This window comes from Falco rusticolus, chromosome 3 (assembly GCF_015220075.1).
Source record: "Falco rusticolus isolate bFalRus1 chromosome 3, bFalRus1.pri, whole genome shotgun sequence".
NCBI lineage: Eukaryota > Metazoa > Chordata > Aves > Falconiformes > Falconidae > Falco > Falco rusticolus.
The window spans coordinates 22,001,180-22,013,841 of record NC_051189.1 but is presented as its reverse complement, the minus strand read 5'-3'; the positions used below and the strand labels follow the sequence as shown (position 1 = coordinate 22,013,841).

Below are 12,662 nucleotides of genomic sequence, written 5' to 3'. Positions count from 1 at the left end.
AGGCAGTCCATTCTGGGCGTGGAGTTGAGGGATTATGGAAAGAAGTTGAATATAGTCACATTCATAGATTCACCCAAGGGTACTGAAAGAGCTGTCCCACCATGACTGAAAAACTGCTGTCTGTAATCCATTAAAAATTACATCAATCAGTGATAGTCCCTTGACTAGACAGACTAGTGATGTACCTGTCCTAATGAAAGCAAGAGGCCACCACAGGCACTGTAAACTAGTAACTCTTCCCTCAGTTTCTGGAATAGTGTGAAGAACACACTTTTGTAATCCATTTTCTAACACTGAAGGATGAAGGTAACTGGGAATAGTCAGCACAGAGTTACCAAGGGCATATTATTCTTTATGAACTCAAATGACATTTAAATATGTTGAAGGGATGTAATAAATGACCACTGCCTCCAGCAGCCCAGGGGCTTGGAGGTTTCTCTTGCCCAGCCATAGACGGCAAGCTGGGGGCACCTTGAGACCTGGGAGTGTCTGTCTTGGGCTGATGGACCTTGTTGCTACTTTCCCATTTGCAGATTCCACCAGTTGCACAGCTGAGTACTTATGCCAGAGAAACAGAGGGACATGCAGAAGACACAGGACTGGCTACAGACTGCCCCAGGCAAGGTGCTTCCTTCAACAGCAGGTACCTACAGGAACGTACTCGCATAAAACACAAGCACTAGCAGTCAGATCCCTTTTTTGGCATATGCAGGAGGTCACTGACCCAGGCACACACCCAGGACCTCCTGGGGTCACAGGTGCACACACATTCGCAATCCCCCAGGTACCAGTGTGATGCCAGTAGCTGTCACTCAGCCCTTGAAGCCCTCTCACACAGGTAGAGAGATCGCATTGAGAGTTAAAAAAGGATTTAACAAGAAGATAGGACAGATTGCGGTGATGAGGTTGCAGGCTCAGACAAGTGTACTGACCAGACCTGTTTTTCACACAGACATCACAACACCCACAAAATGATGAAAATGTAGAACAGCACAAAATAGTTTGTGATTTGGGACAAAATACTGGATGTTAAGACTTTAAAGAGAAAGAATAGTCTGAAGTGTGTAATTTTATTGCAGTACTTAAGAACCTAGCATAAGAACTAACAGATGCTGACACTAAGGGCTCTGTAATTTAGGAGATAAAAGCAGAACAAAAGCCAGCGACTAGAAGTTTTGAAAACAGAGTAAGAAGTCTTACATATCAGTGAGGCAGAGTGGCCAGTGGAATCAAAGCAAGTGATATTTTTCTTAAATCTTGATGTCTTCAAGAGCTGAATTTGTTTTCAGAAGTTATTCTTTAGTGATTGCAGTATAAGAAAAAGGTGTGAAATGCAATAAAAATTAACCAGATTTAAGTCCACTGGTCTATTTTTCTTTACTCTCTGGATCTATACAGGAATGGTATAATAATGGCAAAATTAATAAGCACCAAGGCAACCTGCTATTGATTTCATAACGAGTGACTCCCTTCTGTGCTACAGCATTACAAGTACTTCTGGCATTAGGATTAGCATGGTAGTCCTGAGGCAATGGTCTATTGTGACACACAGGCTACACGAGGTCAACTGGAAGAAAACAAGTATTTTCCCAGACAATACTCATTTTATTTAGTGACAATGTTAAATATTAACTGACAAGAGTGTATTTTCGAAATATTACTTGCAATTTTAAAAAACATTGCCTAGGAAGATGTCATGTGACTATACATCTCTGTATGACACATGGCAAAGAATATAGATTTATAGTTTTACCAGATAAAATATCTAAGGTGGTTTTTTTTATTTTAATAGAATGAATATTTTGATTTGCTTTTTCTTGTCTGGAGTGATGCTGAACTATTAATAATATGATCAAAAGCAGGATAATGTTCTGCTATTGTTAATCACAACATAAAATTTGTGCAGCTTTAATTCTCTTAGTGCAGTTACACTGCAAACTTGCAACATGACCTAGCACTACATTTTATAGCATAAATATTTATTTATTCTTTCTTTAAACTTTGCTTGCGATTTGATAACTCCCCTTCATTTATTACATCAATTTTAAAATATTGACAATCATAATTTTCCCTTTGACTTCCATTTACCAAAGGGATTTCAGAACTACCTACCACGTTAATGACTGTCTTGACAAATGGTACAATAAAGCCAAAGCCTGATAAGCATCTTCCATGTTTTTTATTTCGCTGAATATAAAGCCATTTTATTTCTGCATGACATGCTGTGGACAGTAGATACAAGTCTATGAATAGGCATTGTTGGGATGTTTTCTGTCCACAGTTAGTATTCCAAGATCAGAAGGATATGACAGATAGTTTTATGTGACTCCTTAGACAATATGGCAGATACTCATATATTCAGCCAAAAGAAACTCCAGCACCCTTTTTTTTTTTTTTTTTAACTTGTTATCTAACAGGTTAAATTACAGTAAAAATTCAGAATTAAGATTGTAATCTTATATTTAGTATGTTTCCTTGTTAGATTTAATAGGCTTCATTTTTAAAATAGGAGTTTAAATGATCAATATATGTTTAGGTAATTTAAGCATTCTTGATTTTTTTTTTTCTTTGTGAACTTTCTTTCAGAAACACTAGGCAAATTCTATTTAATTCCATTTTTATTAAGGGCTTGCTGAAGCAATCTTATGACAGAAAGTAGCCATACCCAAAACAGCTATGGCAAAATCTGAACAACAACAATAACAAAAAGCCTATGGTATCTGTCAGGTAGTAAGCCTGGTGACAACTTTACAACTTAAAGTCTGTGGCTTTTACAACTCTAGCCTAGCAAACATTTTTTGTGCAGATCTTTTATAGACACCTCTCCAATATTAAGCAGTAATTCATTAGTAATCCTTTAAATTTTTACATGAAGTTAGTAGTGATATTATTAGCTTAATACAACTAGTACTTTGTGAACCTTACCTAAATCCAAGATTTAGATTATGTGTAGTAACATTTCTGAATTTTGATATGCAGAAGAGCTAAAAATATATTATCCTATTTGTTCACATTCTCTAGCTTTATACCGACAGCCAAAATTATTTTTAGCATCCACATCCTGGCACGTTTAAGTCCTAATATTATTTCTGATCTACATGCTTCAATAATCCCGTACATCAGCTACCAATTTTTCTTAATATTCCCGAAAGAAATGTGTAATAGATCCCTAGAAGTTACTAGATGGAAATTCTATTATGTTAATAAATACCATCTGCTCCCTTCTTTCCTTCTCCCACCTCCTGTTACCTATAAAGATAAGTCTTGAAATTTTAAAAATTGCTCTCAAACCCCTCTCAAAATCATTTCAGCAGAATTGCCGAATTCCTATTGCACCACCCCAGTACAAACATGAAGACCATTTCATTATTTATGCAGTGTACAGTAATTCAGTTTTATAATTCATCTTTTAAAAGATGTGTAGCACTACAAAACAGATAAAATTATATTTCATAACACTATTATAAATAATTGTGCTTAATCTCCAGGACATTCATAGTTTTATGTATAAGAATAACTTACATACTAAGTTCCTTTTTTCTTATCCATGATCAATAGAATAGCACAAAAATGCCTATCGTATTTACCTCGAATGAAGATTGCCATAAATTCTAGCAGTAAATTTGTTAATGAAGTCAATGATTTTAACAATGTCAGTTACCTGTTTAATAGCTGTTAAATAGCCCAGCAAGAACCAAAGGAAGCACTGTTCAAAGCAGGACTGGGGTCACTGAAGCCCCTCGCTGTATGGGCCAAGCTGCTTTGTTGCTTTCTTTCTCAGCAGCTGTATTTCCCCTGCTGTGCTCTCAATGAATAAAGCTGCTTATGTATCTTAGGAACACAGGAAATGGAAAAGTGCATCAAATTCTTCTATTCCAAACCCAAAATAATCTTATCAGAAATAAAATAAAAAGGACACAGCTACACTATGACTTGGCCTAAATTATCAAACAGGAGATTAAGTATAACACTTATCCTCCATATGTTAATAGCCATGCATGTTACACAGACCCTGAAAGCTACTAAAAAAAAAAAAAAAACAAACAAAAAAACCACAAAACACAAAACAAAAAAACCCACCAGGCATAGAATCAGCAGACTTCCCCCATTTCTTACTCCAGCCAGCCAGCAAAGCTGTGTTGCTAGACAGAGACAAAATGATAAATTGCGGCTGGTAATTATTATAGCTCGAGTTTTTGTCTTAAAATCCCTCCCGAATTTTCAATGCATGTCATCATTTTCTGTTGTCACTGTAAGTGAAGTCCTTTTCTTTTGAGTAATCTGTTTCAGTTTTCTCTCACGAAATCTTTTTTCTCCGCGGGTATTGTGCTATATAGACAGGTGTATTTCTCAAATGTGTTCTTTCCTAAATAATAGACAAACTGAACTTAAAAAAACAGTACCAAATCTAACCCAAATATCCCACTTGACACTGAGGAAAGAAAGACAGGTGAGAAGCAAAGGAGAGAAGAAGAGACAAAGAGAAGGGTGAAGGGAAAGAGGGTACAGACTGAGTCTTATGGTATTGATGGTAGGAGGCCAGAGTTGGTGTTTCTGTGGTCTGTTGTGTACTTAGTTTGACTGGATGCAATTGCAGACGCTTGCATGTGCCCCAGAATAGTAGTTCTACTGATGATATAAATTCATGTCTTTTCATTTTTTTTCCTCAGGAGACCAGAAAATTAATATGTTCCTCTATGCTGTGATCAAGAAATTCCATGGTAGAGTCATATTTCCCGCAGATAATATCAGGTACTCTGGAGTTTCTTGTCAACTTTCAGCTCAACTGCAAATATCTCAAGGCAGATAGGAGGTCTGAGAAGGAGCTGTTGGTGGGCTTTGTTTATTTGGTTTGGGGCTTTTTTTGTTTGTTTTTTTGGGGGTGTTGGTTGTTTGTTGGGGTTTTTTTAGACAGTGAATAGTAATGTATCCCATATAACCATCTATGACATCTATTTCCAAATGTTTCAAAGGAAAGTCTGTTAAATGATCACTGATTATGAAAGGTATGTTCCTTCTTTTTCAAATCACACCTGGATCTAATCTCTTCAGATATATGTCTCTACTGCTTATCCTGCCTTTCATGCTGTCTCTATCATTCTGCTTTATTTGAATGATAAGGTGCTAATCATTTCTATCTTAGGTCTCAAATTACAGATCCATAATGAAGCACTTAAGTATGTGGTCTGATATTTAGGGGTACTCAGTATGCAGATGTTTCATCAGGAAGGTAAAAGAAGAGGTACTGGGCAATCAAAATTTTTAAAAATTGGTTACTAGGTAGAACCAGACCTGAAAATGTTGATTGCAGGGTTATACACATTCACAAAGAGTACAAGAACAGAAACGGAGATTGCCCTGATGTGATTACCATTTAAATACATCTATTCTCTCATGTCAAGGAACAATGCATGAAATGAATGTAACAAAATGAGTTTTCATATCTTTGCTGGCTGGGTATAAAGACAGGAAACTTCATAGGAAGTCAGAAAAACAGGAATTGAAAGAAAAAAAACTGAACAAAGGTGCTTTGATGCAACTCTTCAAAAAGCAGGTCTGGCCATGGTAAGAGAGACTGCATTTAACTAAAACTTTGGGCTCTAGCCTAACTTCTTTCAATATTCCTGATTTCACAAAATAATGCCTCAGATTCCAGAAAGATGAGTATAAAATTCAAGGTAACAAGTTTATGTTTTGTTCTAAAATGCTGATTTCTGTGGTTGAAAGTAAGATATCCCCACACTTTGTCAGTGATTTAGGAGCCTGAGTTTTATTATTCACCACGTTATTTTAGCCTGGAAAGGAACTATGTGAGGCGTCAGTCATATGTGCAAATTGAAATCTCTTAGTGATCTTCTATTTCAAGTTTAATCATTCTCTATGATCACTGAAATGCATAGTACACTACCTGTTAGGATTAGTAGTGCAAAACCTTTTGGCAAACAACATACAAGGACAGCAGATGATACCATATATAGTGAATCTGAATTTCCCAATTTATGGCACCACATCAATGATGAAAAATGCTGCATATTTTCCTAACATGCATGAGAAGTACATACTATATTTTAAATAGTTAATATTCCATAAGAATTGCATAGTATATTTCCATATGAAATTTTTGCAATAATGCTGCTGCTGAACAAAGGTACTGAACACTTGAAAAATTATCAGACTACAGAGTAGCTATAATCTAGCCAAAAAAACCCCGTTACACTTAGGTTGAATTGACAAACTACAAAGTAGCTATAATCCAGCCAAAACCAGTTACACATAGCTTGAATTTCTGTTTTGTAAACTATCTCTTGCTTATGTGTAAACCAGAAAAAAGTGTAATTGCTTCATCTATTTTCTATAATAACTCGAAGGACAAGAAAGGCTTGAAAATTCTTATACGTTTTTCATTTCATATCTTGACGTAAGCGCATATAGGAGGGAACATCTATATGAAGTAGCATTCTAACACATCATGTCTGAAAGTAAACTGTGTCAATGGCTGAAGATATTTTACTACAGAGTGATTGTGGGCTGTGCTTCTATGGCAGCCCTTCATTGCATTTCCAGTTTACAGATATTTTCCTAGCTGTCAAAGCGTTACTCAGCTAGTTACTTTCTCAAAGATTAGTTTCTTTTGCAGATGGGACTGAGCAGGGTACAATGGTCTCAGAGATTCTCCACGCAGTTTACTATAGCTCCTGGCTTGCTGAGAGAGATGCTAAACAGAAGGAAAATGATCAAGTGTCTTTACATCAATTTAAATAAGGAAAAGAAGAAAAAAAAAAGGGGGGGGGGTGTAGAAAAAGCAAGTTTCTTTTTATATCCTATAAATACTTGCTCATGGTCCCAGTGCCAATAAAATGATCTAAAAAATAAATTGATAGATGATATATTCCAACTCTTCAAACATGACTAAAGTGAACTTGATCATAAACAAGGTCCTTCCTAGAACATACACACAGTAATAGGAACTTCTGGACTTCAGGAATACATGTGCCACCTCCTTTACTTCAGTGTCTGTGTGAAAAATGTAGACAGTTGTGAAAACTGCAATAGGGAAGTAGCTTTATGTCAGTTCAGAGAACTGAGTCAGCATTTCTCCTATGCAAAAGTATGAGAAGGAATCTATCCATAAAACTTGCAAATATAAATTCAACTATCTAGTGAAATTCAAGAGTTAGTAATTTCTTGCCATTAATTTGAGTAAGCATATGTTAGAAGGACCAGAAAGATTATGATTATGTTTTTTTCAAATTTAAAGAAAGGAAAGGTCGTATAACATTTGTGTCTGGGTGGGACTACAGACAGTTGAGTTTTAAATATTTTGATTTCAGATGTAAGCCTATGTATCTGAATGACTCCATGAAAAGCAAACATTGTAACTAGGATAAAGGTGTAAATGTGTATTTGTATACATTTTAGTGGAACATTTAGTTTTATTATGTATAGAGATCAGAGAAAAAAATCCAAAATCCAGAATATTTTCTTAAGAATGTCTTACCTTCATAATAAACTTTAAACCCATGAGCACTAACTGCAAAGTCACTTGTCAAGCGCAGTGAAAATACAGATTTTGTACTTGTCACAGGTGGAGGAAGATGAAATCCTGTTAACCTGAGAAACAAAAAAAGCAGAACCCATGGTTAATTGTCTGAAAAATAAAACTGTGACAGATGTCTTTTCCAAACAATATTTCATCATGGAAAGCGCAACTGACTTGAAAGTGTATAGTTTATATTACTTGAAAAAATTATTTTCATGTGATAGTTTAAAGATTCAATATAAAATTTTAGCAGCCTTCATGGACACTGAACCAGGTAAGGTGTATCAGTTTGAGAAAACTGTACTTAGTAGACATGATAGTAAGATATAGAAAATGGACTTTAAAAATGGTCCAGATTATCAATTGATGGAAAAAAAAAAAAAAAAGCCCACAAACCATCAGTCAATTTACACTCGTTAGGGTTATGTTCAAGCATCTATTGTATTATTTTGCCCAGGCAAAATTGCACATATTTTACACAGGCTTCTGTTAAAGTTTGTAGTGGATGAATTGCCTGCAGTCATATGATGAAAGAAAGGGGAGCATGAGTCACTTTCATGAGAGAATTTAAGATTATTTAATCTGTGTACTCCAGCCTCAGAGAAGATATTTCTGCTTTCACCTCTACCAGGAAATCCAGAGAGCATCATTTTGAAATCACACATCCATAAAGCAAGCTCTCTTACAAGGAATTACAGGGTTACTAGGATTTTGGGTTTCTTTGGTTGGTCAGTTTTATTAAAACCGCTATGTTTGAATTTTTGTGTACCCATAGCACTGCTATGTTCTACTAATACTCAGCTCTGCACAATCTTTTAATTTGATGTACATATGATAACACTTACTTTCTCTGTTCTAGGAAAATAACCTCTTCAGGTTTCATACCAGACCAACAAACCCCAAAGTATTTACGTGTCAAAAATATCTAAAGAGCAAATCAAGTAATTTAGCTGTGTATACTCACCAGTGACACCTAGATATGCCTTTGGAGCCCGGTTGGCCATGTGTGGCAAATTCTGTAGCAGATTAGGATGATTTATTTTAATAATTATTAACATTAAATTGTTTTCATGTGTTTGTAGCCAGGCCCCATTTTTACTTCTTACTTTGAAGTTATAATTATAGAAAAATTTAGATTGGAAGGGACAGCTATGTATTAAATGAGATTCACAGAGACATTTGATTTTGCAATACATCATTACAGGATTCCAGAACACCTAATTCATAAGTTGGTCTTGTGGACATTTAGAAAAAAGATATAAACTCTGATATTTTTTTACTGGAATAAAAAGGTATATTTTTTGATTTTGCTTGATATAAGTACTGCAGACACCAATGGTGCTTAATATTGCTTTAATACATTTGCTGCTGCTTGCACTGAAATTCAGTGTCAGTCTTGTTCTGAGATGAATAAATAAGTTATGTCCTACCATTATCAGTACTTCTAGTCTTACCAGAAGGAAAGACAGAGAGTGATGACAGAATTTTAAAGGTCAGGAAATTATTTTCTAAAAAATTATTGAATTTCAATATTACATTTATTTAATGTTTTATTTATTTTTAATGTTAAAATACCTTTAGATCAGTTCTGTATAGTGTACCAGTAATTTACCATAATACTCATTTGCTGTGGGGAGCATTAAAAGTTCTATATTTTTCTCTGATGACTATTTACTTGGTGTTGTTAATAGATAGTCTATAATGGGTGTTTTACTGTTGTTTTTTTCTTAAGCAATCTTTGGCAAAAAACCCTCCAGAATAGCCTGTCTTTTTTTCCCCAGAGAATATCCATTCATTACCCTATGCTCTTACTGAAAACACTGTTAAAGGCGTTGCAATAGCCAATATATACTATTGGTTACAATCATGACAACTATGAAAGCCGAAAGATAAGATATATTACTCACAGCATAATGAGTAGAAAACTGAAAAACATGAACAGAAGTAGCAATGACACTTAAAGAGGTGTATATGCAGATCTACATACACGCAGCAAGTCATCGGTGTGTGTATCCAGAAACATATTATTTGTTTTGTCATTAGCATTTTCATGAATAATGTCATTAGAACAAGACTAGATTAAAGAATTAATATTAATATGAAAGGAGAGAATTATTTACAGAATATTTAGAAAATACTTTTTTTAATTGATTACGAGAATACATTTTTGTTCTAACAAAAAAATATAACTAAACACTTATGTTTCCCAAATGAGCATATGCATAATTGTTTGACACATCAATATCAGTGGAATTTTCCCATTACCTTATTCATAAACCAGTACGTACTTTAATTCATTGGTATCACCACTTGAAAGTAAACTCACCTGAAATAAACCCAAGGCAACAATTTTAATAAAACTTTTATCTGCAGCACCCAGCAGGTTTATTGGTATCTACTTAGCTACTCACTGATCTGAGGGAATTGTGGGCATAAACGCATAGCCAGCAGAAAAGAAATATACATTTATCCCAAATGTTTTAATCTTACGAGTGGTACACGTGCACAGCTTAGATGGATAGGGTTTTTTTAAAAAATGAACACATATGTTACTATTGTGGCAAGTGTTACAAGCTCCTCATGCAAAACAGACCATTATAAGAGCTTTCAGGGGTATGCCCTTTATCATCATTGTTATGCTGCATTTATGCAGAAAGTTTTAGTTGGTTTCTTTATTCTAGTCATTACACTTAATAGGAAAAAAAAGTGCAGAGGTTTTATTTGTGGTTTAGTAAATGCAAAATGAATTTAAAAAATCTAATATGTAATAATACAACACGCAAATATCGCTTGGTAAAATATTGCAAATTTTCTAAATGCAATGTAATGTATTTTTTTCAAACAATTGAAGTAACCTAATACTTGAGTATTATTCATTGGGTACTACAGTACATTGACCTCAGAGTTTAAGTCTCATTTGTATGTAAAAGTCTACAAAAAGTCATAAATGTTAGCTTGAATAGTTTGTCATTTAAGATGAAACATAGGAAGTACATAATAACTGCAGGAGAGAGATGTCAGCTAAGCAGCAAATTGCCTGTAAGATAATGTATGTGCATAAGTCTGATACCGCTTCTTTAGACCAGCCACACCTATTAAGAGATTACCCTGGTAAAAGCAAAACTATAGGTGGGACACTTACGCAAAACAAACAGTCATCTCCTTAAGCTGGTATCATCTGCATATTAAACAGACTTAAAATTCAAATTTCCTGTAGTAGCTGAGGGTTTTTTATCTACAGTGATTTTCTCTCTTACATTCCATTTTCATATTCCATTCCATTTGCATCAACTTTTTCAAATTTGAAATACCTAATAGAGCGATTTGAATGTCCCTCTACTGCTGTTTTAGGTATTGTGAGGTATTTGAGACATAAACACAGAGATGGTACACGTGCCATTGGACCAAGATGAGACCCATGTTCTTCTGGAGAGTTAGAGGCCGGGTAGGATCACTTAGGGATTTGAGATGTGCCTGCATGTTCTGTTAAGCACTGCAGTCATCCCTCAGCAGAAAAAAATTTATACTAGGACAGGTGGCAGGTTTTGTTTGGTTTGGTTTTGGGTTGGTTTTTTTTAGGATTTTCATTTACCCCGTCCTCATCCTCTTTCCCTTTTTGGTTTTGGAATTGGCTCTTTTAATAATCCCCCAAATCCATAAAGAAATCCCACAAGCCATTGGTATGTACTGCTGTGGTGAGAAACCATGGGAACTAAAGACAATGTCTATAGAAGTCTGAGAAGGAAATACACTTCCTTCTGTCTCAACTCTTTAAAAAATGAATTTTTGAACTATAACATTCTCCTGGCATTTTTGATTGAGATGCTGCAGCTCAGCTACGGAGTGTTATCCAACATGTGTGCTTGGCAGCACGCTTTAGTGGTTAATGTCCAGGGGTAATGGATCTCAAAGGTCTTTTCTAATCTAAATGATTCTATGATGCAACAGTAAGTACAGAGTACTATAACTACTCTGTGGTACCCTCTTCATCCTCCTGAGGAAAAACCAAGGCTATTGGGGACCCAGAAGGACATCAGAAGGGTGAGAACACCACCAGAGAAGAGACAAAAATTCTAGGAAGTTTCTGGACATTTTTAAGTATTAGCAATGGGATTTTTCATTAGTTACTTGCAGTATGAGTATTAGTAGTACTGTAAGTGAATAAGTAATAACATCTGTTATATTGAGTGTTATACCTTTATTCGTTAAGGCCTTGGAAAAATAAGACAGATCTTATTTGAGTCCTCAGATGTCTCTAAGTACTCAGGATGCAAGTGCACAAAATTTCCTGATGTACGAATAAAGTGACTAAAGTATGTCTCTTTCAAGCTGAGAAAATAGTTTTGAAGGAAGCTGTGTCAAAGTTCTCTGAATTCATCCTTATATGTTTTTTCAGTGATGGAAAAGGCCAAATGGAGTACGCAACAAAACATTGCCTTATGTCTGCAGGAATTCATTAATCAATTAAAAATTAATTAAAATATGTAAATAAATTCTAAGAAATGTTGATTGTGTTTTAATCTTTATAAAAATCTGTAGTAATATATTTTTTGGTTTATAAGTGATTGAAAATTGCATTAATATTTTATTTCAAACACACCATTTACAGTATGTGCCACTTTTCCTATGAGTTACTGTATTTTGGCACATGCTGTAAATTCACAAAATAAACGTGCATACAATAGTAAGCAATTGAATCTGTTTTCCTTTTTCACAGTGTACTTTGAAAGACTATTACTTCTAGAGTATTTATAACATATCTCTTTTTTTTTAAAATCATTTATATCATCATTTTAAAATGACAAATCATCTTAGATTTATGGTTTCCAAGCTCTTTTTCTGACTGAAAATTTCTGAAGTTTGATCAATCATTCATTTTCTGCTTCACTGTGGTCCTTGGAATAAAGCTTTACTCATATATCAAGCGCACCTTTAGCTGCATGCTGGACTTAAAACTCACAAGCCCTTAAGGAAAAACATGCTCCCAGCTGCAGGATCACATTAAAGCAATCTTTTCATAACTGCAAAGTTGAAATGATGGAAAGCAGTCTTGATTAGTCACACAAAAGTTCGTCTAGATAAATCGATTACTTGAGATTGTGGTGTGATAAATCAGTTGACA

At 34.8% G+C, this 12,662-nt stretch overlaps 1 protein-coding gene across 2 annotated transcripts in view; it reads right to left on the bottom strand.

Moving 5' to 3' along the window:
* The window catches only part of CSMD3 (CUB and Sushi multiple domains 3), a 720,137-nt gene that overhangs the window by 600,909 nt on the left and 106,566 nt on the right, over window positions 1–12,662 (bottom strand). For both annotated transcript variants that reach the window (XM_037381737.1, XM_037381738.1), the window contains exon 3: window positions 7,499–7,611. In XM_037381737.1, coding sequence (XP_037237634.1) covers window positions 7,499–7,611 — 113 coding nt within the window. The remainder of the gene's footprint in view (window positions 1–7,498; window positions 7,612–12,662) is intronic.